Source organism: Sarcophilus harrisii, chromosome 4, assembly GCF_902635505.1.
Source record: "Sarcophilus harrisii chromosome 4, mSarHar1.11, whole genome shotgun sequence".
In the NCBI taxonomy this organism is placed as follows: Eukaryota; Metazoa; Chordata; class Mammalia; order Dasyuromorphia; family Dasyuridae; genus Sarcophilus; species Sarcophilus harrisii.
This window is the reverse complement of record NC_045429.1, coordinates 61,600,097-61,626,569: the sequence shown is the minus strand read 5'-3', so window position 1 is coordinate 61,626,569 and position 26,473 is coordinate 61,600,097. Positions and strand designations below refer to the sequence as shown.

General features: G+C 35.3%; 1 protein-coding gene across 4 annotated transcripts in view; it reads left to right on the top strand.

Moving 5' to 3' along the window:
* RC3H1 (ring finger and CCCH-type domains 1) overlaps nucleotides 1–25,748 on the top strand; it is a 71,183-nt gene extending 45,435 nt beyond the window's left edge. For 3 of the 4 annotated variants that reach the window (XM_031936919.1, XM_031936921.1, XM_031936918.1), the window contains exons 8-20: nucleotides 1,893–2,011; nucleotides 2,813–2,925; nucleotides 4,289–4,570; nucleotides 4,889–5,103; nucleotides 8,729–9,099; nucleotides 9,625–9,789; nucleotides 12,458–12,610; nucleotides 14,071–14,284; nucleotides 14,500–14,590; nucleotides 15,362–15,494; nucleotides 17,705–17,881; nucleotides 18,606–18,721; nucleotides 19,373–25,748. In XM_031936919.1, coding sequence (XP_031792779.1) covers nucleotides 1,893–2,011; nucleotides 2,813–2,925; nucleotides 4,289–4,570; nucleotides 4,889–5,103; nucleotides 8,729–9,099; nucleotides 9,625–9,789; nucleotides 12,458–12,610; nucleotides 14,071–14,284; nucleotides 14,500–14,590; nucleotides 15,362–15,494; nucleotides 17,705–17,881; nucleotides 18,606–18,721; nucleotides 19,373–19,526 — 2,303 coding nt within the window. In that variant the 3' untranslated portion in view covers nucleotides 19,527–25,748. The remainder of the gene's footprint in view (nucleotides 1–1,892; nucleotides 2,012–2,812; nucleotides 2,926–4,288; nucleotides 4,571–4,888; nucleotides 5,104–8,728; nucleotides 9,100–9,624; nucleotides 9,790–12,457; nucleotides 12,611–14,070; nucleotides 14,285–14,499; nucleotides 14,591–15,361; nucleotides 15,495–17,704; nucleotides 17,882–18,605; nucleotides 18,722–19,372) is intronic. The other variant, XM_031936920.1, reaches the window with a different exon arrangement.
* The last annotated feature ends 725 nt before the right edge of the window (nucleotides 25,749–26,473 follow it).

Below are 26,473 nucleotides of genomic sequence, written 5' to 3'. Positions count from 1 at the left end.
CACTTGGTTGAAGAACAAGATAAGCTGCCTTTGTTTTAAGAATAGAGGGTAGATATGTAATCTTATCATTGGGAACTCTCTCTACTATATAACTGGTCAGCCTTTTGAGATTCTGAGTCTTAGACAGAATGCCTGTTGTCTTTGCTGTTCTTAACCCAGGGCCTAGCACCTAAGAAGTGTTTAATAAATGCATTGCTCTATCCATTATTCCACAGACCTTCATTGTTATTTTAGCTAAGTAGAATTAGTCTGAAGAGAAAAATGAGCTCTTTTCCACACTTGAAGTAATTAGAAGGGAAAAGCCTTTGAAGATCTTGGGAAATGAGCATCAAAAAGGAGATTGATTCCTCCAGGGAAATAGTTGCCACCTTATTTGCCAAAAGTTCATAGAGATTTTCATTATCCTGGGTCTATGAACTCACTTTGCCACATAGCACCAATCATATATTTATTGATATTCTAATAAATAAACTTGCTGTGTGAAGCCTATTATGTGTGATGTTTTTATCAAATGATGTCTATGCTGTTGGGATTGATAAACTACAAGTGAATTTTGAGTATTTGATATGTCTATTATCTTGGTGGGGGAGCGTCTATAATTTTTTTCTTTTCAAAAGTGGGTCTTTATTCTGGAAAATATCAGAAACTTATGCTGACTTTTAATTTGTTTTTTTAAAATTTTATTTACTTTCTCCATGTTGCATCAATGGCTCCTTAATCTAAGCTTGCATTTTATTTTCAAAATTTTGTATATATCAGTGACCTTTCTAAACTGCTCATTCTGACCTAACTAAAGTAGGCCAATGTGTGGTCTAATTTTTCTGTGTAGAGATACACATCATACCTGGAAGCAGCTGAATAAGTACAGTAGAGATAGAGTGCTGGGCCTAGAATCACCTATCTCTCAAAAGTTGTTATGAGGGTCAAATAAGATAAAATTTGTAAAGGATTTATTAGTACAGGGACTGGCACATAGTAGGAATTTAAATGCTTGTCCATTCCCCATCCATACCAAATGAGAATCATTTAAAGGAATTGAGGTTGAGTAGAAAAGAGAAAACTTAGGAGCTCTTCTCATGTGTAAAGGACTGATTTTTGGAAGGAGAGTTTGGACTTGTCCTCCTTATAAGCACAATAAGAAGCATTTGGCATATATTTAAGGGACAACTTTCAGCTTAATTCATGGTAAGTTTTGCAACAGCTAAAACTTCACAAGTTCAGTTGACCTACCTTGAAAATGGAAATGTCATCAAGTGTGAACTCTGGAATTTTATAAAATCTATAATTCTATAAAATGAAATTTTTACCTTATTTACATGAAATTTTTAAAAATTATCATTAATTATATTTATTTTCCTGGTAAATGACAAAAGTCTTTTCTATATATGGTTATCCAGGCAAAGAAATGAATTGTTCATTTTCATTTTACAAGTATAGACAGTTTACTTTAGAGTTCCTTTAAATAGCATCTCTTTGGGGGGGATTTTTTTTTTGGTGATTGTTTTAATTTTTTTTTTTTTTTTTTTTTTAAGCATCTCTTGTAATGTTTAAAATCAGTGATCTAAGAAATACTTTAACAATAGCAAGGAGGTGAGGTACCAGACTGCTTGTTTTACCTAAAACCTCTGCATTTTTTTTTTTAAGCTAATGGTTTTACTGAAAATAGAAGGGAAAAAAGCTTATGCCAACCCCTGTTTCTATGTTAATTCCTACTTTGGATGGAAAGTTAAAAGGACATATTGTAGAGAAAGACCTTTATTTTTCTTGGATGCCCAAGCATCATCTTTTGCATAGTTAAAAATTGTTTGCTCTTTTTCATAATTGAATTTAATTGATATTTTTTACAGCTTTATATAATGCTCTTGCTTTTTTCTTCCTTGTATTTTCCATAGATGCCCCTCCTCCAACCTGGGAACAGCTAGAAAATGGGTTGGTTGCTGTGCGCACAGTGGTACATGGACTGGTTGATTATATTCAGAATCACAGCAAGAAAGGAACAGACCAGCAGCAGGTAATATAGAAATAATAACATTAAGTCACTAAAGGCTCAGACATAAAAAAGAAAAGTTGGGTAATACTTTGCAAAATTGAATCAGCAATACTTTTGAAAGAGCATCAGCGAGATGCCAGCAAAAAGTTAAATTTCAGTTTTTTCATAATTATCCTTGTAAACTGGGTGGTTCTTATGGTCATCTAGAAATATTGAAGTAAAGATTTAACCTTGTAGTAAAGGTCTGCCATATAGAGTAATATAAAGATAAGGACTTTCACACCTAAGTGCTTTATTTCATTCCCCTTAAGAAGGAAAGAAAATCTTAAAGCTTTCTTCACTTACAGAGTAGAATCCCAAAACATGGTAATAAACTTGCCTGGCATTTTGCAGATTGGTGATTTGATGAAGTGTCATTTAATAAAAATTTTATTGTTTTAATTGATATCGAAGGCTTTAAAATGTATATTAAATAAAGCATGATGTGGTTATCGTTAAATAAGTATTTTTTTCTTTTTTTAAGATTCTGCATTGTTCTGGATGCACTGATTTTATAAACTAATAAAAGCCATGCTTATAATCCTAAACTATAATGATTTCACTGCCATTAAAAAAAAAAATTAGGAGGAAAATAGTGGATTACTAAGATTGTGGTTGTGCATTGAAAAATGTATTGCTGTGTTTTAATACTAAAATATGCAGAAAGCATTACATTACTCTGTTCTTTATTCTGAAACTTCAAGACAAATGCTTCTTAAAACTCTTTAAACTATGTACAATTTAAATTTTTCACTGATTAATTTATTTATTTTTGCTTCTTAGCCTCCTCAGCACAGCAAGTATAAAACTTACATGTGCCGAGACATGAAACAGAGAGGAGGGTGCCCCCGGGGGGCCAGCTGCACATTTGCACACTCACAGGATGAATTGGAAAAGTAGGTGTCCATCTTGTGGGAATTACATCAGATCTTGTGTGTGCCTGTTGGCACAATATAGAGTTTTATTGGAAACCTTGCTTGGCTTTGAAACTCAGAAAGTTAGCAGAAGTTATACCAATGCAATTTTTTAATGTTGATATAATAACTTAAAAGAATTTTGCCAAAAATGAAGAGCAGTAAAATAGCAACCAAATTGGTGGAGGGTGTGTTAGGGAAAACTGAGAAAGCAACATTTTTGTATTTATATATCTCCTGAAGGAGTGACAGTATTTTGGGAAATTATTGTGTTACATCTGAAAAGTGAAGGCTTTCCTCCCTCATAGTATGCTTAGAGATAATTTGAGATTTGAGATAATTACATGTTATTTATGATTTCTAAATTTAAATGTGTACCAAAAGAATCACTATTTTAGAACAAACTTCCCTTCATAGTTGAAAAGGGATTCTGTTAAATTTTTAACTACAGTAAAGTTTAGACTTTATTATAATCTCATGTCTACTTTGGCTTTTTCTGGCAAGCTATAAGAAAAAGAAATTTCCTTCTTTTTCCCCTTTGCTTATTTCTCATTTCATATGTCTCTGTAAATTACCCAGTTGTATTTCCTTCTTACCTTTAGGGTATTGTTTATTTAAGAATAATTTTAAGAAACTTACTCTTTAAATAGGTGTCATAATTCTCATTACAATAACAGTTAAATTTTGCCGCTTCCAATTAGTTGAACTTGTCCATTAAATTGGTTGGTAGTATTTTATGTGCCTTTATGATAGTTTTCCTCTGAGAATTTAATAAAAGTGGCTTCTTTGAAATCATTGAACACAATAGAGCAAACGATTTCAGAATCTAGGTTTTTTTTTCCTTCTGTTCCTCTAATGTACTCTGTAGGAGGTTCAACAAAATGCTTTGTTATTAAGAGAATGATTTGAGTGATTCAGTGGACTACTTATGATAAAAGAGTAGTAGAATACAGTGAATATACACATATTCAAAATGCTTCTGACTTTAATCAGAATATTCATAATGAATGTTTCATTCAATCAACAAATGTTTAATTTGTTGAATAAATAAATGTACAAGGCAGAATGAGATATATACATGATTTTTTTTGTTTATTTTCCTACATGCACATTCTTGTAGATAAAAGATATTTTCTGTTACAATGCTTTACTGTTAGTTCAAAAAGGAGGATCTGATCAGGTATTTATTTTAAGAAATCTGATTCCTGGAAAGTTTATATGACAAGAATGTGAAGTTTTCCCTATTATGCTTGTGAGAAACTGTTCCTTTTAGTTGGTGGTTTAATTTTTTTAATTTAATTTTAATTTTTTTATTGTTTTTGTGTGTGATTCTGTTTTTCTGAAGATTTCGTAAAATGAACAAACGTCTGGTTCCCAGAAGACCCCTGAGTGCCTCCTTAGGCCAGCTCAATGAGGTGGGCCTACCTTCAGCAGCTATCCTTTCAGAAGAAGGGGCAGTGGACCTGCCCAGCAGAAAACCTACTGCCCTGCCGAATGGAATTGTGTCAGCAGGGAATGCAGTGACCCAGCTGATCCCCCGAGGGACTGACTCCAGCTACGATTCTGGCCTGAAGCCAGGGAAGATTGACCACCTGAGCAGCAGTGCTCCTGGATCCCCTCCTGACCTGTATGAGCTTCCTGACTATTGATTGGGGTTTCCTCTGTATAAACATGGTTAAGAAACAGTAGATATTTTCTGATCTCAAACTCCTTCTTTAGTTCCCATTTTTTCTTATGGCTGTATTTCTGTAAGCTAATGATTAAAAAAGAAAGCAGCATCGGAGAAATAAGCCACTTTATTTTTTATTAGAGGGATGACAAAAATTAGTAAAAGCTACTTTCTAGAATCTGCCAAATTAATTTGTTATACATAGCATAATGATTCAGAGGGATCTTTTTTAGACAACTTAAATGTTCATGAAAACATTTTTCCTTTTGCTTTTAGACTGGAACCTGGACCTAAGAACATTTCTGCCTTACCTGTGACTCCCCACTCTGTACCCCCCAGGGGACCGACAGACCTGCCTTCCATGCCAGTTACCAAACCTCTTCCTATGGTACCACGAGGTTCCCAGCTATACTCAGCACAGCAAGCAGACGTATTTTATCAGGATCCTCGAGGGGCTGCTCCTCCTTTTGAGCCAGCACCATATCCACCAGGTAGTAACACCCCCTTCATCTGTATAACTCATTTTCTCTTAGCGTAGTAGTTAAGTAGCACTTTGTTCATTTTTGCTGCATTTTTCATGAGGTAGGTAGATGACATTAACAATAACAAACAAGGATGCAGTGAGCTATGTTAAGTTCTGCCAGTGACAAAGCTGGAAAAACCTACGGCAGTCTTCTAAGCAATATTGTGCTGTTATTTATTATCTAGAGTGTTCATGTAGTCATAGAAATGACAAATCAAAACAGAAGGGAAATGAAAGTCCGTTCAGCAGGTAACGGAGGTTTGCTAGTTATATCTTGAACACAGTCTTTTAGCCTATATATATATCGGACAATGTGCTGGGCATGTATAGCATATGCTCATGTACATATGAGTTAATATATACTCATTGGGAATTACTTCAAATCTTGTTGTATGCCTGTTAACACAGCGTAGAGTTTCATTGGAAACCTTGCTTGCTTTTGAAACTTGGGAAATTAGCAGACTATACCCTGCTATAATAAACTATACACTGTTGGGTCAAACAAGTATTCTTAAGTTCACACAGGCAATGCATTTCAGGGATCATAGAATCATCAGTCTAGATCAGACAGACACAGAGGTCATCTTAGAAGACTCTTAGTTGTCCTGAGGCTAAATAAATTGTCTTAAGGCTATACAAAGAACCAGAAATCATCCATTTAAAGCAATCAAGTAGGTTATTTTTGAGAGACGAATAAGAGAGCAAAGGATGGGCTTTATAAAGGTTCAGTAGTCACCATCTGGAATGCATGGCCCCTTCGCACCCCATGCATTAATTGTACCCTTACAGGGTCTCCTCCAGATTCTCAGGGGCTAATGTGCAGCAGGAGAATTCCAGGTTGGCTAGGAGTTTGGGGAGAGGAGTACATTCCCATTTAGCTCTTAGAGTGGGAGTGGGAGTGTTTTACATGTCAAAAGGGTTATTTCATTTGTTCTAGTTTTAGCCCCTGAATACAGGAATGAGGAGCTGTGCCATTTTGACAGCTTTGTTCCCTGGTCCAGACTCCAGTCCTCTTCATTACTAGTTTTATAACACTGGGCAGGTCAGTTGGCTTCTCTGGAACCATTTCTTTAGTTACAAAAATTAGGAATTGGATTTACATGATCTTTGAAGTCAGTTCCATTTCCAGGTCTGGGATCCTATGATTTCAGAATGAAGGAATGATAAGCAAAAGTATAGGTGGAGGAAATTGTAGGTCATTTTTAGAGAGTTGTTTTAGTTCTTAAGTATAGGATGTATTTAGGATGATTAAGGAGTTATGCTAAAAAGTGCAGTTGTAACTTTATTGAGGAACAACAATTGGTCGGCTAACGAGTTTGAGCTTAATTCACCCAGTCAGTGAGGACCCATTAAAGGTATTTGAGCAAGGAAGAACATATTCAAAGCTCTTTTTTAGAAATAGTAATTTATAGAGCTAAATTAAAGGGAAACATTGGTGTTGCAGAGGATTGGAAGAAACGATGAACAGCCATCCATTCCTCCCTGATCTGAACATTCACCTTTGCAAAGCCTTGTGTTCCAAATTTTTCTCCCTCTCCTCTTCTCCCCCTTTCCCAAGACTGCAAATAATCCAATATAGGTTAAATATTGGAATTTTCCATTAAATAAGGCACTTCTGAATAGATTGAGCTCACTGTTCTAGACAATCAAGGTCTTTTTAATTTCTGACTTTATTCTTCATTCTGTCACTAAACTAATCATCCCACCTTTTCATACTGTCAAGGCAGAGACTAAAATTCACAAGAGATGGGGAAGAGACTGGTTTAGTGAATAGGATGCTAAATTTAACTTGGAAAGTCCCAAATTCAAAAACACTTTCTACAGCTTTATGTCTGATTGGAATCAAATGACAACATGTATTGCTTTGCAAACTTGCAGTATGTATGTGTGTCCTCTGTTTTAATTGGCATAGTTGTCATTGCTGGGGCCTGGAGCAAACAAATTGGGTTTTAATCTCTCTTCAGACACTTAATAGCTGTGTGACCAAAGACAATACACTAAACAAAAATGGGTGTGATGTAGTGGATGGATAGAGTCTGTTGTGGTGTCAGAAGCACTTTAATTCTCTCTCTGACCCAGGATGGCTGTGACATTTAACACCTTGGTCCCCCAGAGAAAGTTATGACTCCCAAGTGCAAATCTGTCTTGATAAAGGGAGCTGAGAATTCTCTTGTCTTGCTGAATTCACAGCCCTGGTTCCCCAGTATGTGTAGGTGTGTGTGCACATACAAACATGTACACACATCAGAGTGACATTGTTCTCAGATAAAATCTATTAGACTTTGTAATTTATTGAATGTTATGGCAAAGGGAGGAGGCCAGGAATACAGATAAGATTTTAAGCCTGGGTGACTTGTAGAAGAGGGATGCTGTTAAGAATAGGTAGGTATTGAGTAAGAATTGTAAGGAAGCAAAATGGTGGATTTAGGGTGGGAGGGGGAGAATATCTTCTCAGAAAAATCTCAGACGTTTGACTAACAGGGTTTGAGGATATTACAGAGAGAGGAGTCTAAAGCTTAATGCCTTTAAATATAAAATGATACCTGAAGAGCAATAAAAATGGACTATTCTTGAATTAGAATAGCCTGCGGGTGTTTTTTACAGGCTATTGTTACCAGTACTGACTACATCCTTCCCTTTTCTCTGCTTTTAAAATAATAGTTTTTCATATTAACATGTATTGGTCTACCTGCCATCTGGGGGAGGGAGTAAGGGGAAAGAGGGGAAAAATTGGAATATAAGATTTTGCAATTGTCAATGCTGAAAAATTACCTATGCATATATCTTGTAAATAAAAACCTATAATTTAAAAAATAATAATAATAATAGTTTTTGATACTTTTCCAACTCTTTTTATTTTGATGTATACCTTTTTGACTGTGCAAAGAACTCATCTGATTATTGTTAAGCTACCCAATTTGGAGCTTAGAACTCTGTCATTGTTGAGGCTTCTCCATCACTGTGCCCTTTGGATTATAGGTTTGTGAACCAAGAGATAGGTCTCCAGAAATTGTCAGTCCTCATTCCTTGGCACTAAGATCATAGTTTAGTAATGTCATACAATGAGTCTCTGTCCTTGAAGTCATTTCCAAATTTGTTTGACCACCGCCAATAAAATTTTTGTATATGAATAAACCCCATGTATGTTATTTATAAACTATTGTACATATGCTCTGTAATGGTATGTTATTTCCATTACATATACAAAATATAAAATTAAAAGAATAAGATAAATATGAAATAACCTTTAAATGAATTTTTATTTTGTTACATTATAAACCTTTTTGCCTAGACTAAAATTTGGGGCAGGAGTAGGAAAGGGAGGAACATTTGGTATTATCTTCTTGGGGAGGAGCACACCAGTTTTGTCTGGTACAGCCCACCCTGAAGTGGCTTAGGGGAAAGAGCAGTGGTAAATGGGAGAATGCTCAAAAGTTTTGCTGTTGCTTTCAAGGTCATTATTTTCTTCCCTCATCTTAATGAATTGATCTTACTGTCAGTTTGTTTTTATAATGCAAAGAGTAAATTAATAATCATGATTGGTTAAAAATTGCTGACAAGTATTGGTTTTGGTGATTGTTTTATCTTTACAGGGATGTACTATACTCCAACCCCACAATGTGTCTCCCGCTTTGTCCGGCCTCCACCATCTGCTCCTGAACCTGGCCCTCCATATTTGGATCATTACCCACCCTACCTCCAGGATCGTGTAGTAAACTCCCAGTATGGGACTCAACCCCAACAGTACTCACCCATGTACCCACCACATTATGATGGTCGTCGTGTATACTCTACTCCGTCTTATCCACGAGAGGAGATTTTCCAAGAAAGCCCAGTACCCATTGAGATTCCACCTGCAACTGTTTCACCTTATGTACCAGAGTCCAGAGAGAGATACCAGCAAATAGAGGGTTATTATCCAGTGGGTCCACATCCAAGTCAGATAAGACCTCCGTATATCAGAGTATGCCAGTTTTTAAAAATTGCTATTTTCATGAATTGGTCTATTAAAATGGCTCTTTAACCTTTTGAATAGGTACCTAGCACTGCCACTTAGCTACCTCATCTAGCTTTTGAAATATGTGCAAAGGCTTTATTTCTAGATTTTGTTTTTCATTTCATATTTTAATAATTTAATTTGCTATTAAAGATGAAGCCATGTTTTCTTTTTTCTTTTTCTTTCTTTGTCTTTTGGCCACATCCTATTTTCTTAAATTTTCAATTGTAAAAAAATTTTCAACCTAATTGAAGAGTGATGCTACCTGGTTTTCAGGTATCCTGCTACTCTTGAGGGTTTGGACAGATTTTTTGGTTGGCTTTAAATTTTGGACATCAAATGTCTTTAGATTACATATTTGGAGCTGGAAAGGAAGAATCATTTAAAACATATTATAACGTGAATGTGCCAAACGTATTAACTATTTAAATACACATTAAATTATTCAGTGAGTTTTTAACATCATTTCTAAATGTTTCATTTCATTTTTAGGAGCCTTACAGCAGACTACCACCTCCTCTCCAGGCTCACCCTAGTCTAGATGAGCTACATCGGAGGCGGAAGGAAATCATGGCCCAACTAGAAGAGAGGAAAGTTATCTCCCCACCTCCTTTTGCACCTTCACCAACCTTGCCCCATTCATTCCATCCAGAGGAAGTAAGCAAGCATTGTGATCTTGAATTTTCAGTGTCTATTTAAAAGCAAATTGTGACTATTCATTTAGCAGTTTTTCAGTTGCATTTAAAAATGAGTGATATTTTGATTTGTCTTGTGTTAAAATTAAATAAGATTACTTAGATAAATTACCAGTAATGAATAAGATGAAGCGGAGAGTTGGCCTACTCAAGACAAGAAAAGTAAATATATCTAGCTCTCTGTTTGGATTAATGAGGAATGACTTAACTATAGTTTTCCAAATGTACAGATTAAACAAATTAGTAAAGTTAAAATAGTTTATATTTTCTTCTGTAAATCCACACGATAATAGTTTTTTTTCTCTCCTTAATAACAGCAGCAATGGAAAGCATGCTGGAATACTGCTATATTCTACAAAATTCATTTTTTAAATGAAGGCTGATGTTCTGTTCTTGATTTCCTCCTAGAAGTGGGTTACTAAGGGAGGAGTACTCCATCTTAGGGCTCTGTTGCCTGGGAATCAGCTCTTCTACTTACTGATTATGAGATTGACATATTCGTTTACAGTTTAGCAATTATAATTGCAGTTCAAGATTATATTAGTCATTTAGAAGTCAGCATCTTACCTCCAGGACATCCTTAAAACAATTTTAAAAATAAATCAGCACTTGTGTGCAAAGAGTAAAGCCCAGCTCCAATATCCCTCAGTCTCTAGAAACTTTAAAGCAAAAAGAGGAAAGGACTTCAGAATGATGGTGAGGTGCATCAGGATTGGTTCATCCTCTGATGATATGAGAAGAAAATAGAAAATGGAAGAAAAAGGAAGATGAGACACAGGAGGAGCAGTGTAAGCCAGGGGCAGCAGAGGCCATCTGTGTATACTATCTACACACTGCTGCATGAGGGATCCCCAGAGAAGAGCTGAAGGAGGGAGGCAACAACATCTCTTGGAGCTTTCAGTAGCAATTGGAAATATCCAGGGCTCCTTAGATTGCAGTGTACTGACAGAGAAACAGAAATACCTTTCATTGATGAAAACCCCCTCCTTCACACCATTTAGCAGTACTATATACCTTGGCACTAAAAACTTTGTTTTTTGGTTTGTTTGTTTTTTTTAAATAGTTGAGGAGGTTAATGTCTTAGCTGCTAACCTCTTTCTGCTGAGAAATACATTTTCCAACTCAAACTTTGCTTTAGTGACCTGACTCTAGACACTTACACAGAGGCCTTACTCGGAGCTGTCCTATAGACATTTTGTTTGATATTCACTCCCTGTAAATCTTAAGACCAATGACCAAGCTGTCATTTATGGTCCTTGAAAGTTACTATTAAAAGAAGAACAATTTTATTTACTATAGCTCCATCATTTTATAGATGAAGACATTGCGACCCAAAAGAATAACGTATCTGAGTAATTTGTCCCAAGTAGGACAAGGAGTTACAGGCAGAGTTGGACTAGAACCCAGGGCTTTTTTCACTACCCCACACAACTCTTTGGGTGATCTATCTTGACTTTAGCTAAGAAAAAGGTTTAGAAGGAAATGAAATCTCTCACCTATTTTGCATATCTTTCACTTGTAATATTTTGCTTCTAATTACACTATTTGCTAAACAGCTTTCTTCAAGGTCATTGATACTGTCTTAATTATTCCATTCTGTGGTTCATTTTTAGTCCTTGCCCTTGTTGACTTCCACTAAACTGACCTCTCCTTTTTCCTAACACTTTCCTCCTCCTGGGAGGTCTCCTGGTTAAGTCAGAAAGCAGTTCTTCCATGCCTCTGTACTTAAAGAACTCTGCTCTTAAAGACCTCTCCGTCTAGTGGAGGAGACGAGGTGCAAACCAGTATGTTAGAGTACGTTTGGGAGCATCAGCCTCAGGAACAAGGGACGGCAGATGGAAGCAAGGAAAGGAAAGGTGGGGGTGAAGAATCCCAGACATGAAGGAGGCTGAGGCTTCTGAGATGGGATCAAGAGGGAGAAGGAGAGGAAAGGGGCTTTACCCTCTGTGCTTTAAGTACTCCAAACAGATTCTATCCCCAGGACTCTTGACTCTGTGCACTCTCTCTTGGTGACCTCATCAGTTCTCCTAGTTCTGATTTTGTACAATTGGCTGTCATTTCTGTGTAGCCCATCTTCATCTCTTCTCTGAGTTCCATTCCCTGATAGCTCCATCTGAAGGTCCCAGATATTTCATATTCAACATGTTCAAAATGGAATTCGCTGGGTTTTTTCCCCTTTAGTTGTGATCTCCACCCTTGCTCTCACATTTTTTTTATTTTTTTTTTATTTTTTTTGCTCTCACATTCTTAAGAACAATGTCATTGTTTCAATCAGAATCATCTCTGACTCTACTCTTATCTTCCTTCTTTCTGATCATCTCTCTGACATGTTTCTTCCTTTCTCTCTCACTTGGCTATCTCTTACGTCATATTCTTGTTGTCATTTTATACTGTCCCCTTTCCAATCCATTCTCTTTATCTAATCTTTCTAGATTGGTTACAAAATGAACATGGATTTTTAAGGGCTTTCTATGTGCCAAGCACTGTGGTAAGACTGGGGGTACAAAAACCAAGAAACTGTCATTTTTATTCTGATAAATATAGATAACTACATACAACAAAATATTATTTGAAAATGTTCTTGTTTCATCTTTGTCCTGATCACTCAGTTTTGTCCTGTCCATTTACAGTATTTGGATGATGACCTGAAAGTTGCTGGAAAATACAAAGGGAATGATTACAGCCAATATTCCCCTTGGTCATGCGACACCATCGGCTCCTACATTGGGACCAAAGATGCAAAACCCAAAGATGCTGTTGTCCCTGGTGGTGTGGACATGACGGTAGGTACAATCCTGTCCTTTCAGTAGGCTCTGGCCTCTGCCCCTGCCAGGCATCTTTTCATTTGGGGAGAGCCTGAGTTTTTAAAGGTAAATTCAAAATGGACCTAACTTTAGAATTTGCCACCTAGAACCCTGATTGCCCCACTTTGTTTCTGCTCTCCTGCTGTTCGATGTCAACCTCTGCCTCAACCACAGCTCGCTGTGATGTCTTTGATCAAAAACCATATTTATTATATATTATACTCTTAAATTTAAAAATAGTTTTTAAGTACAAATAATATTGCTGGTATAATTAATAGTTAGGAGCAGTGGTAATCCATTAGTTGTCCCACAGTGTTTAGAGCAATTTCTGCCTGAAGTCTGAATACTAATTTTTTGTTCTGCTTTGAAGGCTTGTTATGTGAAAAGAGAAATTAGGTTTATTTTTATATTTGGAGAAAGAAACTAGGACCAGTGGGGGATAACTTTTTTCATAATTTGAGCGGGAAGAGTTCCCTGTTATGAGGTATATTGAAGAAGAAGCTATACATCCACTGTTCGGCATATGGTAGTGGAATGCATCGTATCATTTGGACAGTGGTATGTCACACTCAAATAAGATCTTAATCCCAACAGATCTTATTGACCTAGAAAATCACAAATTAATATTATCTGTGTTGGATCATTTATTTTGTTAAATATTTCCCAATTACATTTTAACATCTCTGAGGATAGAGGATTGAACTGGTAAGTTCTTTTCCAACTTTGTGTTTTGTTTTTTTCAATGCTAGCATATGATCAAAAGTGGGAAGTAGAGAATTAATCTACTTGAGTTTGTATGTAATGAAAAGTGAAGGAGCTGATTTTTGGAAAGATCTTGTCATTAAGTCTACAATCATTTATGCAGATTTTGTGCTAGTTCCTAATGAGAAAGAGAGGGAGAAGAAGGTGATAATAATGTAATTATGTTCATGGAAATATGTCTCCCTCTTATCTTTAAACTGGCCATACAAGCATTTACCACCCTACTCTATCCTTGAAGCTCTTCTAGGCAAGAAATGTATTCTTCAGGATTTAGCTCATGGACTTTTTAATCATTAAGTCTTGGAAAACATCCTAGGCTATGGACTGCAAGCAGAGGTTGTTGGCCCTTTTTGTGTCATAGATACCTTCTCATAATGTTTTTAAATGCACAAAATATAACAAAACCAGCTATTTTGAAATATAATTAATCAAAATATAAGACAAGCAAACTCATGGACCACACACTTAAAAAAAAATTTTGACTAGAGGATCCAGAAGGACCTTTCTACTCTACCATTCAGTAATGCTGTGTTGAATTAGAACACTTCAGAATCCTTATACTCTTATCTTTTTTAATTTTATCATAGTATTTTTTTAGTCTTTAGAGGTAAGAAGCATTATAGTAGAAAAAAATTAAGATGGGACTGAGCTTTTTCTTTTTCACTTGTCTCTATCAGAATGTGGATAGTAAAAGTGTCAGAGACCAGAGGCTGGAGCTTCAGCGAAGGGTAGCAGAAACCAGTGATGATGACCTCATCCCATTTGGTGATCGACCCACAGTGTCTCGGTTTGGTGCCATATCTCGAACTTCCAAAACCATGTATCAGGGTTCTGGCCCAATGCAGGCTCTGGCAGCTCAGGGGGCTTCCACTAAATCAATCAGCATTTCTGGTGAGTGTTTCCAAATTTACCAAGAGTGAGATGAAATAATTTTTGGCTTTTTCATTTAGTACTGAAGTATTCTTAGTCTGTCAATGTTTAATGTATCAGAGTTTTAGAAAAGTGTTACTATACTTTTGAGGTTGTCTAGGAACTAATAACTTCTAGTTTAAGGAAAACAAGCCAGTGTGAATTGGATATTCCCTAAATCCCTCTTTCTCTTAAAGATTACAGTCCATATGGAGCTCATGGTGGCTGGGGAGGTTCTCCATATTCCCCTCACCAAACTATGCCTTCTCAGGGACACTTCACTGAAAGGTATGTCTGTCTGTCTGTCTTTGTGGAGGGAGTGGATGAGGCATGGATTGTTTTTCCTTTTCTTCATGATGATTATTTTTACTATTTTTTCCTTTTAAAATTTTGAGTTCCAAATTCTCTCCCTCCCCCATCCATTGAGAAGGCAAACAATGTAACACTATATATATATGCAGTCATGCAAAATGTATTTCCATATTAGTCATTTTTAGAAATGTAAAATAGTACAAAAATCATACTTCACTATACACTCAAGAGTATATCAATTATCTCTGGAGATGGATAGCATTTTTTCTTTGTGAATCATTTGGAATTACCTCAGATCCTTTAACTGATCATAGTTGTCAATTCTTTCACAGTTGATCATTACAATATTGCTGTTCCTCAGCACAATAACTTCCTGGTACTTCTCACTTTGCATCAGTTTATACAGGTTTTACTATGTTTTTTTCTGAAATCATCTCCTTTGTAATTTCTTATAGCACAACAAACTGTTATCCATCACAATCAAATACCACTGCTTGTTCAGCCACTCCCCGGTTGATGAACATCCCCTTGATTTCTCATTCTTTGCCTCCACAAAAATAACTACTATAAATATGTTTGTACTTATGAGTCCTTTTTCTTTGCTCTTTTGGGGATGCAGACCTAGATATTGCTGGGTCAAAAAGTATGCACAAAGGTTGCTATGGATTCTTGGGTTTTCTCTTGCCATCCAGTTATTGTGGCTACAGTAGTTGCACTTCAGTCCCTTATATTGCTTTTCCATCAAAGGGAGAGATTGTCCATGTCAGAAGTGGCCAGCCATGGGAAGCCCTTACCCTCTGCTGAGAGAGAACAGCTGAGACTAGAGTTGCAGCAGCTGAACCACCAGATTAACCAGCACACCCAGCTTCGAGGACTTGAGGTACCAGACTAAGCATGGATTTGCTTTTTTGGCGGTTGAGTTTGAAGTACCTACAAGAGATTTGAGAAAAACTTGATAACACTACAGAAACTAATTTTTATGTGCCGTATTTTAGTTATAAAATTTTCTGTTTAAATTTGGGCAGGGTTGTTAAGCATTTTTTTTTTTTTTTATAATAATAGCAAAGGTAGTTTCAACATTCACCTTTGCAAGATCTTGTGTTCCAAATTTTTCTCCCTCCCTCCACTTCTCTCCCCTTCCCTAGACAGCAATATAGGTTAAATGTGTGCAATTCTAACATATTTCCACGTTTATCATGCTACACAAGAGAGAAAGAACAAAAAACATGAAAATATTATGTTGTGATTCACATTCAGTCCCCCTAGTCCTCTCTCTGAGTACAGGTGGCTCTCTCAATTAGAAGACTATTGGAATTGGCCTGAATCACCTCACCATTGAAAAGGTCAAGTTCCATCAGAATTCATCATCACATAATCTTGTTCTCTACAATGATCCCCTGGTTCTACTCAGTTTACTCAGCATCAGTTCACATAAGTCTCTCTAGGCCTCTCTGAAATCATCCTGCTGGTTGTTTCTTACAGAAAAATAATGTTCCATAACATTCATATACTACAGTTTATTCAGCCATTCTCCAACTGATGGGCATCCATTCAGTTTCTAGTTCCTTGCCACAAGAAAAATGGCTGCTACCAAGAATGAACTAATTTTATATGAATATTTTAAATGTATCTTTCTGAAAACTCCATATATAACTAAATTCCATATCTAGAAGACATTTTTGTTAATATTAAGCAGTAGGTGCTCTATGTACCTGTTAACAATCTTTCAGAATTATAATTATAATTCTGTAATTATAAACAAATGCTCTTAGCTTAATTTTATTCATTAATGTCATTCACCAACATTTAAGTGTCTATTATGTATAAAGTACTCTTTTTACGTGTTGATTTGAATTCTTTTTTTCTGAACTTAGCATCATTTGTAATTAATTCCATAAATAATGTTCTTTGAAAAATGGAAACTGAAAAAGTACCTGTGCTCACATTCATCTTCTTTGAATATTCTATATTTTAGCTAAAAAGGCCTGCTTTTCATTTCCTGAACTCTGTACTCCACCTGCCCCTGTGCTTTACCCAATATATATTCCTTTATCTGTGTAAATGTAAACTCCTTTGAAAGCAGGGACTTTTATGTTTTTATACCCAGACCTAGTATAATGCCTTTCCCATAGTAGGTACTTGATAATTTGTTGAATTGGATTTTTTAAAGAAATCAAAATTTAAGAAATATCCACTTCCACATATAGGGAGGGGTGTGTGTGTGTGTATGTGTGTGTGTATGAGAGAGAGAGAGATTTTGGAATAAAATAATTTTCAAAAGACAACTTGATTTATTTTATAATTTTGGTTGCAATTTTGAATATCAAATGTAACAATATTGATTACATTCTTGTGGGAGCATAGATGAAGATTAATTAAATCTTATTGTGTTAAAATTTGTTATCATCCTTTAGATATAATTGCGTCCTTTTGAGAAAATCATTAGAACATTAAATGTGAATACTAAAATGTTATTTTCCTTCAGGAAAAATGATTGTTTTCTTTGGAGACAATAATGACTAATAGTGGCCCTTATTTTTATTATTAGGAAGAATTATTAGAGTTTTGTTTGTTTATAATTTCATGTCTTCCTTTTTACTATTGGGCTGGCATTTAGACTTCATGGCATCTGGGATATATTTGTATATATAGCAATAGCTTGTCAGTTTTTTGTCTGATATTCAGGACCTTTATGATTTTGCTGAATGATAGTCACCTCGATCATTTTACCTAAACCTCTTTACCATTACATTAAGTAATTAATTTCCATTGAAAAGATTATGAGCTTAGAATCCCAGCAAAAAATTTTTGGATTCCAAAATTCAAAATGGGTTGGAAGTGGTAAATCAATCAACTCAAATATGGATGACCTAAGTCCTTTTTTCTTAATAAGTTTTGGGGAAAGAAAACAAAATATTCAATACTTCCATACTATAATAATTCATACAGTGCTTTTTAATGGCATCATTTTTGTTAGAAAAATATTTAGGTCATTATTCTCTTAAAGCAGTAATCTCCCTTATTTCCTGTTCACTTTTTGTGCATGGCATGAGTACTCAATTGTACGTTTGCTTGGCTTTGTGCATTTAGGCTGTTAGTAACAGGCTGCTGTTGCAGAGGGAAACCAACACTCTGGCAGGCCAGCCCCCTCCTCAGCCTCCACCACCACCCCCCAAGTGGCCCGGAATGGTGTCAAGTGAGCAGTTGAGCTTGGAGCTACACCAGGTGGAGAGGGAAATTGGGAAAAGAACTCGGGAGCTGAGCCTGGTAAGTGAGTTGAATAATTGCTGTAATCAGAGATCTATTGAGTCATAGAAGGAGGATCACATTGAGTTCATAAAAAATTAGCTTTCTCTTTGTATGTTCTTCATATACTGCCTTAAGGAAAACTACTGAGGACCCTTTTTAAATTGAGAGCCAAATTGGGAGACATACGTTTCAGTGAATCACTATAGAAATAGTATAATTAATCAAAGCTATAATCCTGCAACTTTTCAATGTTGTTTTTCCTTGAATGTGCTCTGTTCTTTACTCATTTGTTCCAAAGAATACCAGTTTGTGGGGTTTTATAGCTAGTATTGATATTCTTGGGTTTTGTATTGTGGTTCTTTTCTCCCTTTTAAAGAAATTTGTAATCTTAATTGATAGATTAGTTTTCTTGAGCTCTTCAAGTTAGTAGAATTTATTTTCATATGTGAAAAGGACATTTTGTTGTTAATAGTTACCTCCTATTTTATAAGTAAAATTAGCCATTTTGCCTCGAAGGCTACTGCCATTTATTACCCAGATGGTCTCAGGATTTAGATTGGTTCACTGGGAATGGGTAAGAACTGGACTTGGATTACAGTTAATCTAACTTTGTTTTTGAGTCTGTATTTCTAAACTAAAGAATAATAATTGGAATATCTATGGTTCTGTATTATCTATTCTATCACTTGTACATTACCTTCGATAATTGAGAGATCATTGTTTATTTCTTCTTCTTTAAAAGGAGAATCAATCTTCTCTGGACATGAAAAATAAATTGGGTTCCAGTAAGCAAGCAGAAAATGGACAGGCAGAACCACAAAACAAGGTACCAACTGAGGACCTTGCCTTGACATTCAGGTAAAGAAATGAGCATTTCTCTGTTCTTCTATGTAGTACCTGGAGGAAGATTAATTATTTTGGATTATGCTAAAATTTAAGAGCTATTTTAAGATCTTGTCAGCTTGAATTTTAATAATTTTGAATCTGTACTTCAGATGAAAAAAGATAAACTTTAGGTTTTTTTTTTTTTCCAGAACTTCTCTTTCAGAGCTGCTATAAGTTTTGTTCACTCCTGATCCTTCCTGATTTTAAAATGAATTGTGCTAATTAAGGAAATTCCACTATGTCTGTTGTCAAGTTTCCACCATACCCAGCTATTCACAGTGTTAGTTTTTAAATGCCATAATTTTGACCGTCTCTGTATTTGAAAATAAGATTTAGCTTTAACACTTCATGTCATCAAATAATATTGGGAGTTCTTTAGTTGGTAGAAGAAATAATTTCATCATAGAATTTGATATAACGTCTAAAACAAATGCATAATGACTGTCAAGAATGCAATTTCACAACACTTAAGTATAGGTTCTTTTTTTTTCTGTTTTCAGTGGAGGGGGAAAAGCTTTATGCATGTCACCTCTTGATAATTTTGTTCTTTTTGTAGTTAAATAACCATTTTTCTTGTTCTCTCCTCATTTTGTTACATTATCCATTCCATCTTTCTGATCTTAGCAGTGAGGTGCCGAATGGATCATCCTTATCACAAGAGAACATCAGCCTCCTGTCAAACAAGACATCCTCTTTGACCCTGGCTGAGGATCCTGAGGGAGGAGGAGATAACAATGACTCTCCGAGGACGGGAGTCACGCCCAGCTCTGCTCCCTAACAAGAGAGAAGAGCCCCTTTCTTCCCACGTTCAGTTTGTGGAGAAGAGAAGGGCAGGAGTGGTGTTCATAACTTCTAGATCTTCTGCTCCAAGGGTGATGAGAGAAACCCAGGAACAGCAGCAGGCTCGAAGACAATGTGCACAAACACCACTACTGAAAACAAAACCTGCACATAGTTCACATTAATGCGTTTTTTAATTAAAAAAAATGAAAATAAGCAGTATCTGCAAGCAATTCAGATTAAATTTGTTTTTGTTCTGTGAATGAACTTTATTTTAATAACTTTGGACGCCTTGGATCCAGGGCTTTAAAAAAAAAAAAAAGAAGAAGAAGATATTATATATATACTCTGTTTGATTAATTGTATGATCTTAATGAAGTAGGTTTTTCTTTTATTTTGGTATTATTACATACCCAGTGTATACTTCTTACCCATATCCTTCTCTAACTTGCCCCTCTGTCTTCCCTTTCCTCCCCCTTCACCCTCTACTCCACCTACTTCCCCCAAACAAAAATGCACCTGGATTTCCTGTGTGAATTTTTAAGGTGCTTCAGAAGTAAAAAAATCAGTTACTGACTGTAATGTCAGAAAATGTGCAGTAAACTTTTTTTTTTAAACAAAACAAATGTTTGTTTTAATGGTGGTTAGTAATACTTTTTTTTTTTTTTTAATCTGTATTTAAAGCCATTCATGTAAGCAAGTCTTATGTTTTTTTTTTTTAAACCCTTAGAAGGGATCTATCATTAACAAATTAAACAGCTCCATCATTGTTAATCACCAATACCAACTTACTCCATAATATAATTAGAATACTGATTTGCCTTCTAAAACACTAAGCCAGGTTATGATAAAAGCCATTTATAGTTTAGCACTGAAAGCACAGAATATGCTTTTTCAGTTAACTAGGTTAAAGATTCTTGTTGCGAATGCTAAAATAGTGGCTAAATATTTGAAGCTCTTGTTGGCTTCTAAATTCCAGTGGAAATCATAGTATATTCAGGAGCCACACATCTTATGTGATAGAATGTATAACTTCCAATCTTAACTGAAATAATTCAGTAACTACTTCCCTTTTAGGTGTCTTATGTCCTGAGAACATAGTACTACCTGAGACATTGAAAGCTCTTATTTTCAAGGACTAAAGAAAACAAACTGTCTGGCATTTGATGACATTCTGAATGGTTTAAGCATCTGTTCTTCTCTTCCCCCCTCCCCCCCCCCTTCTCCCCAGGACAGTTATCAAAAATAGGTAGTTATTAATACTTGAAAATCAGGGTTAGTGACTCTTCACTGACCACAATTTTTTTAAATTATACTTTACAAAGCCATTGAAAGGAATGAAGAATTTTTCTTGCCAAAATTTAATTAATGCTGCACATATTCTGATATTTTATGTCTACCCTGAGCCGAAAGCCTCTAAATCTGATGTTTGGTGGGGATAAATTGATGGAAGTCACCTTTTCTTCCTGCCTATTGCCCTCTCTTGGCCTGATTTGTTTCCTTTTCTGTATTAGACTACTAAATCAGAAAGCACTGGTTATGTAATAAGTTACTGCATTGCTTTGGTTGGGTAAAAGCAAGAGTTAATATTTTTCTTGTTTATTTTATTTTTCTTAACCCTTAACTCCTGCTAAAGGTCATAGCAACCTTGGGCTAAGCTTTTTGTCCATCATACTGTTAATTAAGGGGGGGGTGGGAGGGGAAGGTGATACAGTCCTGCCATTGCCTACCAGTAGGAGAGTCCAAACAGAACACTCTTTTGAGTAGCAATTATTTAATTTGCCCAGTCAAGGCACCGCATTTATATACTATTTCACATTGAATTTGATTATGCCCTACAGACCTGGCTGGTCAAGGATTTGATATACACATATTGGCTTGGGATTCGAGCTTTCTTTTTTATTTAAATAAAAATTTATATATATTATATATATATACACATATACATAGTTATATCTGTATATATATTAAGTATGTTTTAAGGATTTTTTCGCATGAGCGCAGCTGTTGCGATCAAATGTCCGATTGGGAGGTAGAAGCACTGAACTTGAACAAAAACTAGACCTTTTTTTTTTTTCCACTTAATAGCCACATTTTTCTTTTTACTCACTTAAAAATTCTCATTTTCTGACCTTTTGAACTTTGACTTTAGAGTAATTAAGCCCCTAAATTATTCTTCTTTTAATACCTATTTTCCATGGGGAGAAGAAAAAGCTTCTGTATCCCTGATGGATTCTCAAGTTTTCAACACTTCATTTTTCCATACATCCAAAAGGCAATGTGTAGATCTTTCATCAGAGAATGATTTGGACAAATCCCTTTTTTCATTTGGATATGTTAGACAATTCTTTCATTCGAGAGGCAAGATGATTAATTTTATAAGTTATGGTGCATTCCTATGGTAGAAGCAGCTCTGTAGAAGTTTTAGGGACCTTGATTGTGTAGCAGCACAGAACAAAGGCAAAGATCCATATGGAGGTTTCTTTGAGGGGAAAAAATAGTGAGGTCTACTGCTAGTGCAGCCCTCACTAGCTTATTTTTATCTTTTTTCCTTCGAGACATTCTTTAAAATTTTAAAACAAATTTTTTAAGAATAGAAAAGCATTTTCCAACTAGATTGAATTTACACTATACATCTATATGGATAAACCAAAAAAAAATTGTTTGAATTTTGTAGCCACCTTGTTTTTATTTTTAAATATGTAATTTTGAAAAAATAATCTCAAGAGTTATTACATGTATTTACTGCTTCTGATTCCCTATTTTCATATTTCAGAGAAAACTTTAGGTAGGTAGATGGTCATTAAAACGATGCTTATAACTTGTTCACTCCAAATCTATCTACTTTTTTCTCTGTGTACAGCAGCAAAACAGTATCCAAAATATTGTATATGGTGGTTCTATTGCCCTCCCAACCCCCCCACCCCCCCATTGTATTCATGCTGCACTTTGTACATTGTCCTTGTTGCAAGTAACTTGGTCAGGTGAATGTCCTCTTTGGACATAATCTACTTGGTTCTCAAACTAGTTTTTGTTAATATCTGCAAAAGGCATTGATTTTTTTCGCCATTACTTACTTGGATTAGTTTTAAATTTCTGGTTGTCGTTTCCATATTTCCTTGGAGAAAGTTTGCAAGTGAAACCAGTCAGGTTAGAAATAGAGTTTACAAAATTTACACTTTTTTAGAAAATTTAAATTCTTCTGAATACTACTTTATAATCTCTTCCCGTGATTAAGCTTCCTGGGAAGTTGACAAACTCTGTAAATACGATCATACCTCCACTGTAAGAACTGTTGATTGACACCATAGTTCCTTAGAAAAATGATTTTTTTTTTCTGAATTATTATTTCTTTGAGCTATCAAAAACATTCATTTCCTTTTTCTGTTTATGCAGTCAGGTTAATGAGAAGTTGGCTTACTCATGTACCAGTAAAGTAAAATTTATGGCATAAAACCTAAAGCATGGCTTTTTTGCCCCAACAGTTTTAGAAAAAGCTAGAGAGATGCAATTATAGGTGAGTGGTTTAAAGGCAAGATTTTAAAAGCATTGCACTAGGATAATTTGTGGTAGGGGATGTTAAACTAAGAATGTTCCTTCAGAATTTTTCACAGTTTTTTGGAAGGTGATTTTTAGATCTGATTGCCCTTCTTAAATAAGCAATTTACTTTAACATTTTTAGAGTCAATCCATCACTTATGAACAGTCAGTCTGTAGATTTCCTTCCTTATGTGCCTTTAAAGAAAATGAAATGATGAAATGTCTGAGTTCATTCCTTGTGACTTCCTGGTTAAAGGGAGAGCTTGTCCAAAGCCTGCACTTAGAGAAATGTTTGACAGAGACACAACCCTGTCTCTGAGGCCAGCACCAGATGAGAAGCTGGAGAATAGGGAAGCAGAAATATATTTGACCGAGTATTGTGGGGGTGATTCTTCTTCCTCACTTTATCCATCCTCTATTCCTTACTTGGTATTTTCCCACACTTCCTCATTTCATTTATTTCCCAGAAGAAAGGAATTATATATGATTCTCACTTGCCACTTTATTATTTATTTAAAGCCCATCACATTACAGAATAGGAATTCTAAAAACATCTCAAATTTTGCAGCACTGTGCTTAATAACCCCCAAAATAATTCCTTAGCTACCTGGTTTCTTTTTGTCAATTTTCCATTCTGCTTATACCCTTGGCTACCCACCACCCTCCCCAATCGTGCAACAGTGACAGCTTGCTGCCTCAAAACAGAGCATTCAAATGAATTCGCTTAGCCAATAACTTCTGTGAAGTTGCCTTTTCTAATGGTGTTATTACTCAGTGATGCACAAATGTGGTATTGCCCTACTGGTAGGCAAACAAAGGTCTGATTAAGAATGGTAGCCTGCTATTTTCTTTAAAGGAGAGCCAAAGACTTGTGCTTTACTCTGTTTTGGTTTGGGGGAATTAGTAGCCTTTTCTGATTGTGAAACCATTTAGATTGTTTATGAGTTCATAATACTGTGCGGACAGATGTGTCTAAAGTTAACTGCTAAAGCCTTATAAAGTGTAAAGATAGTGAAAAGTCATTTCTTTAAACTGATTAGTCTCTTAGCTTTTACAATAGTGTGTTTTAAGAAACTCATTATTGCTTTCATATACCTGTCATACATTTCTTTGTACTCTCTCAGCCTCTTTTAACTTTGTATATAAAGGGAAAAGAGGCTAATATCATTGTAATCAAGTCATGGGACTCGACAAATTAATTATTGAACAAATCACTGATTAGAAATGGTGTTAAGAGACATCCAGCCTAGTAAGCAAGGTATATTTGTGTTCCATTTGGGAGAGTTTTTTACAAGAACAAGTGGAGTTGTTAATATGCACATAGGTCCTTTTTACCAAAGAGGATACAGTTAACGTTACTGATCCCCTACTAGAGAAGGAAGGATCATGTAATTTTTGAAAATATATTCTAAGGAAGTTAATACTATTTGTCACCTCTCCTCTTTTCTTTTCTTTTTTTTTTTTTTTTTTAAGGGAATCCACATAGAAAATCTTTTAAAGCTCCACTGAAAATTTTTTTTTGTTGTTGAAAGTGAGAGCACTGCATCAGTAATTTAAACATTCCCCAACTTAAATCCTCCAACCTCTTTATGTGTTAGACAATAATTGCCCAGTCTGTCCCTAAGGTTTTTGTAGTGAGCTGTTGTCTCAGACTGTTTTTTCCCATTGAAAGAAGAATCCAAGTGGCAGCAGTACATGTGGCCCACTTTTCCTCTTCCCCCAAACTTCTGTCCTTAATCCACATCCACAAGGGTTTATTGGTGCAGAACTGTCAGACTGAAGAACAGTGTAAGCAGAATACCAGGGGTATAAAACGGTGCCTCTTATTATAGCATTACTTTGCTATGATATCCATCCTTAATTTGCCTTCATTCATTTATTCCTTCCTGCTCCTCTGACATTACCTAAATTAAATTTCAGTATGATCATTTTTGTGTCCCCAGATAATCTTGTATTTAAAAATAGAGCAGCTTTTGGTTTTGTTTTTGTTTTTGTTTTTTTAATTCCAGCTTTGGTTGGTTGAGTACATTCTGCTGAAAAGACTTTTAAGTTTGTATTTTTAGCTATATTGGATTTAACAAAGTATTCTTAAAACAGCCTTTTAGTTACTTCAAAAACATTTTTAATGGGAAATTTGCATTTTTAAAAAAGAAATAACAGTTAACTTTGAATACTTCATCTTAAATTTTATGTGATCACTCAAAAGCAAAGAAATTTGTATTGGATTATTAGGATCCATAGTTGGCTGTCACTAGTAATGAATGCTAAATGCTACATTTAGACTGTTATGTTCTTGTTTTAGTGATAAAGAGTAAGGAAAATATCACTTAAAATACCAGGAGTAAGAACTATTTTCCCATTAAGAGGATTTTTGTGTACTATACTAAGCAAAGTGAATAGCAGCCCTTTGAAATTCTGTTTTGAAAAGAGACAAGGGATATGTATATGTAATATGTATTATATTATTAAACTAAATTTTTCTTGAACAGTTATTTGAATTTTAGCACATTATTATCTGCCCTTGGATTTTCATCCAAATAATGAATTTCTTCCAAACCAAAAGCCTGATATACCCTTCCCTTCCTTCCTCAACTTCTCCCCTTTTCTGGCCCCCCTGTGGTCCTTCCATGCCCCCAGCCAAAAAAAAAAAAAAAAAAAAAGAAAGGAAGAAAATACTTAAGAGTACTAACATTTTCTTTGGGCTAGAGGGAGAGGCTATATTTTACCAAAAATATCAGATGTACAGAAATGAATGCATCAAATGAAAAAGATAAACCTGTGGGATATTTGATGTTTATTAGAAAATTTGATGACTGAATTCTTATATTGAGGTCTCAGTCCGGTTGGAGGGCAGGAGAGGGAATCCCCTTCTCAGCAGGCAAAGCTTATAAGTCTTTGGCATCCAAACAGTATCAACTCGGTCATCTTACAACTGGAAGCTGTCTTGTGGCCCTTCCTAATTTTGTATTCTAAAAAAACCTATAGTGAGGCATGAGTTGGTACCTGTAGCTATCAGTAGTACCATAGATTGGCTTGATCCCTCTGCTTTGATTTGACTGTAATTCAAATATTATCCGGAACAGCTCCTTTAAAATTCCTTTGTTTTCTGATTTAAGTGGTTTTGAATTTTCATTTTAGTTTGTGCATGCCATATATTTTTCTTTATGCTACTAAGGAACCTCCCAGGAAAAGACTATTCTTTTCCCAAAAACATTGCCAACATTTTTAAGCTGTTTTTTCCCATTCTGGTAACTGGAACTTAAAATATTCAAAATTTTTTTTTCTTTTTGTTATTCATTGGTCCAAGTTTTGCTTTTGGATAGTTTTGTGTTTTTTTCTTTTGGTTTGATTTGGTTTTTTTTGAAGATAAAAAGAGAAGAAAGATCTCTCTTTAAGATGTCATGG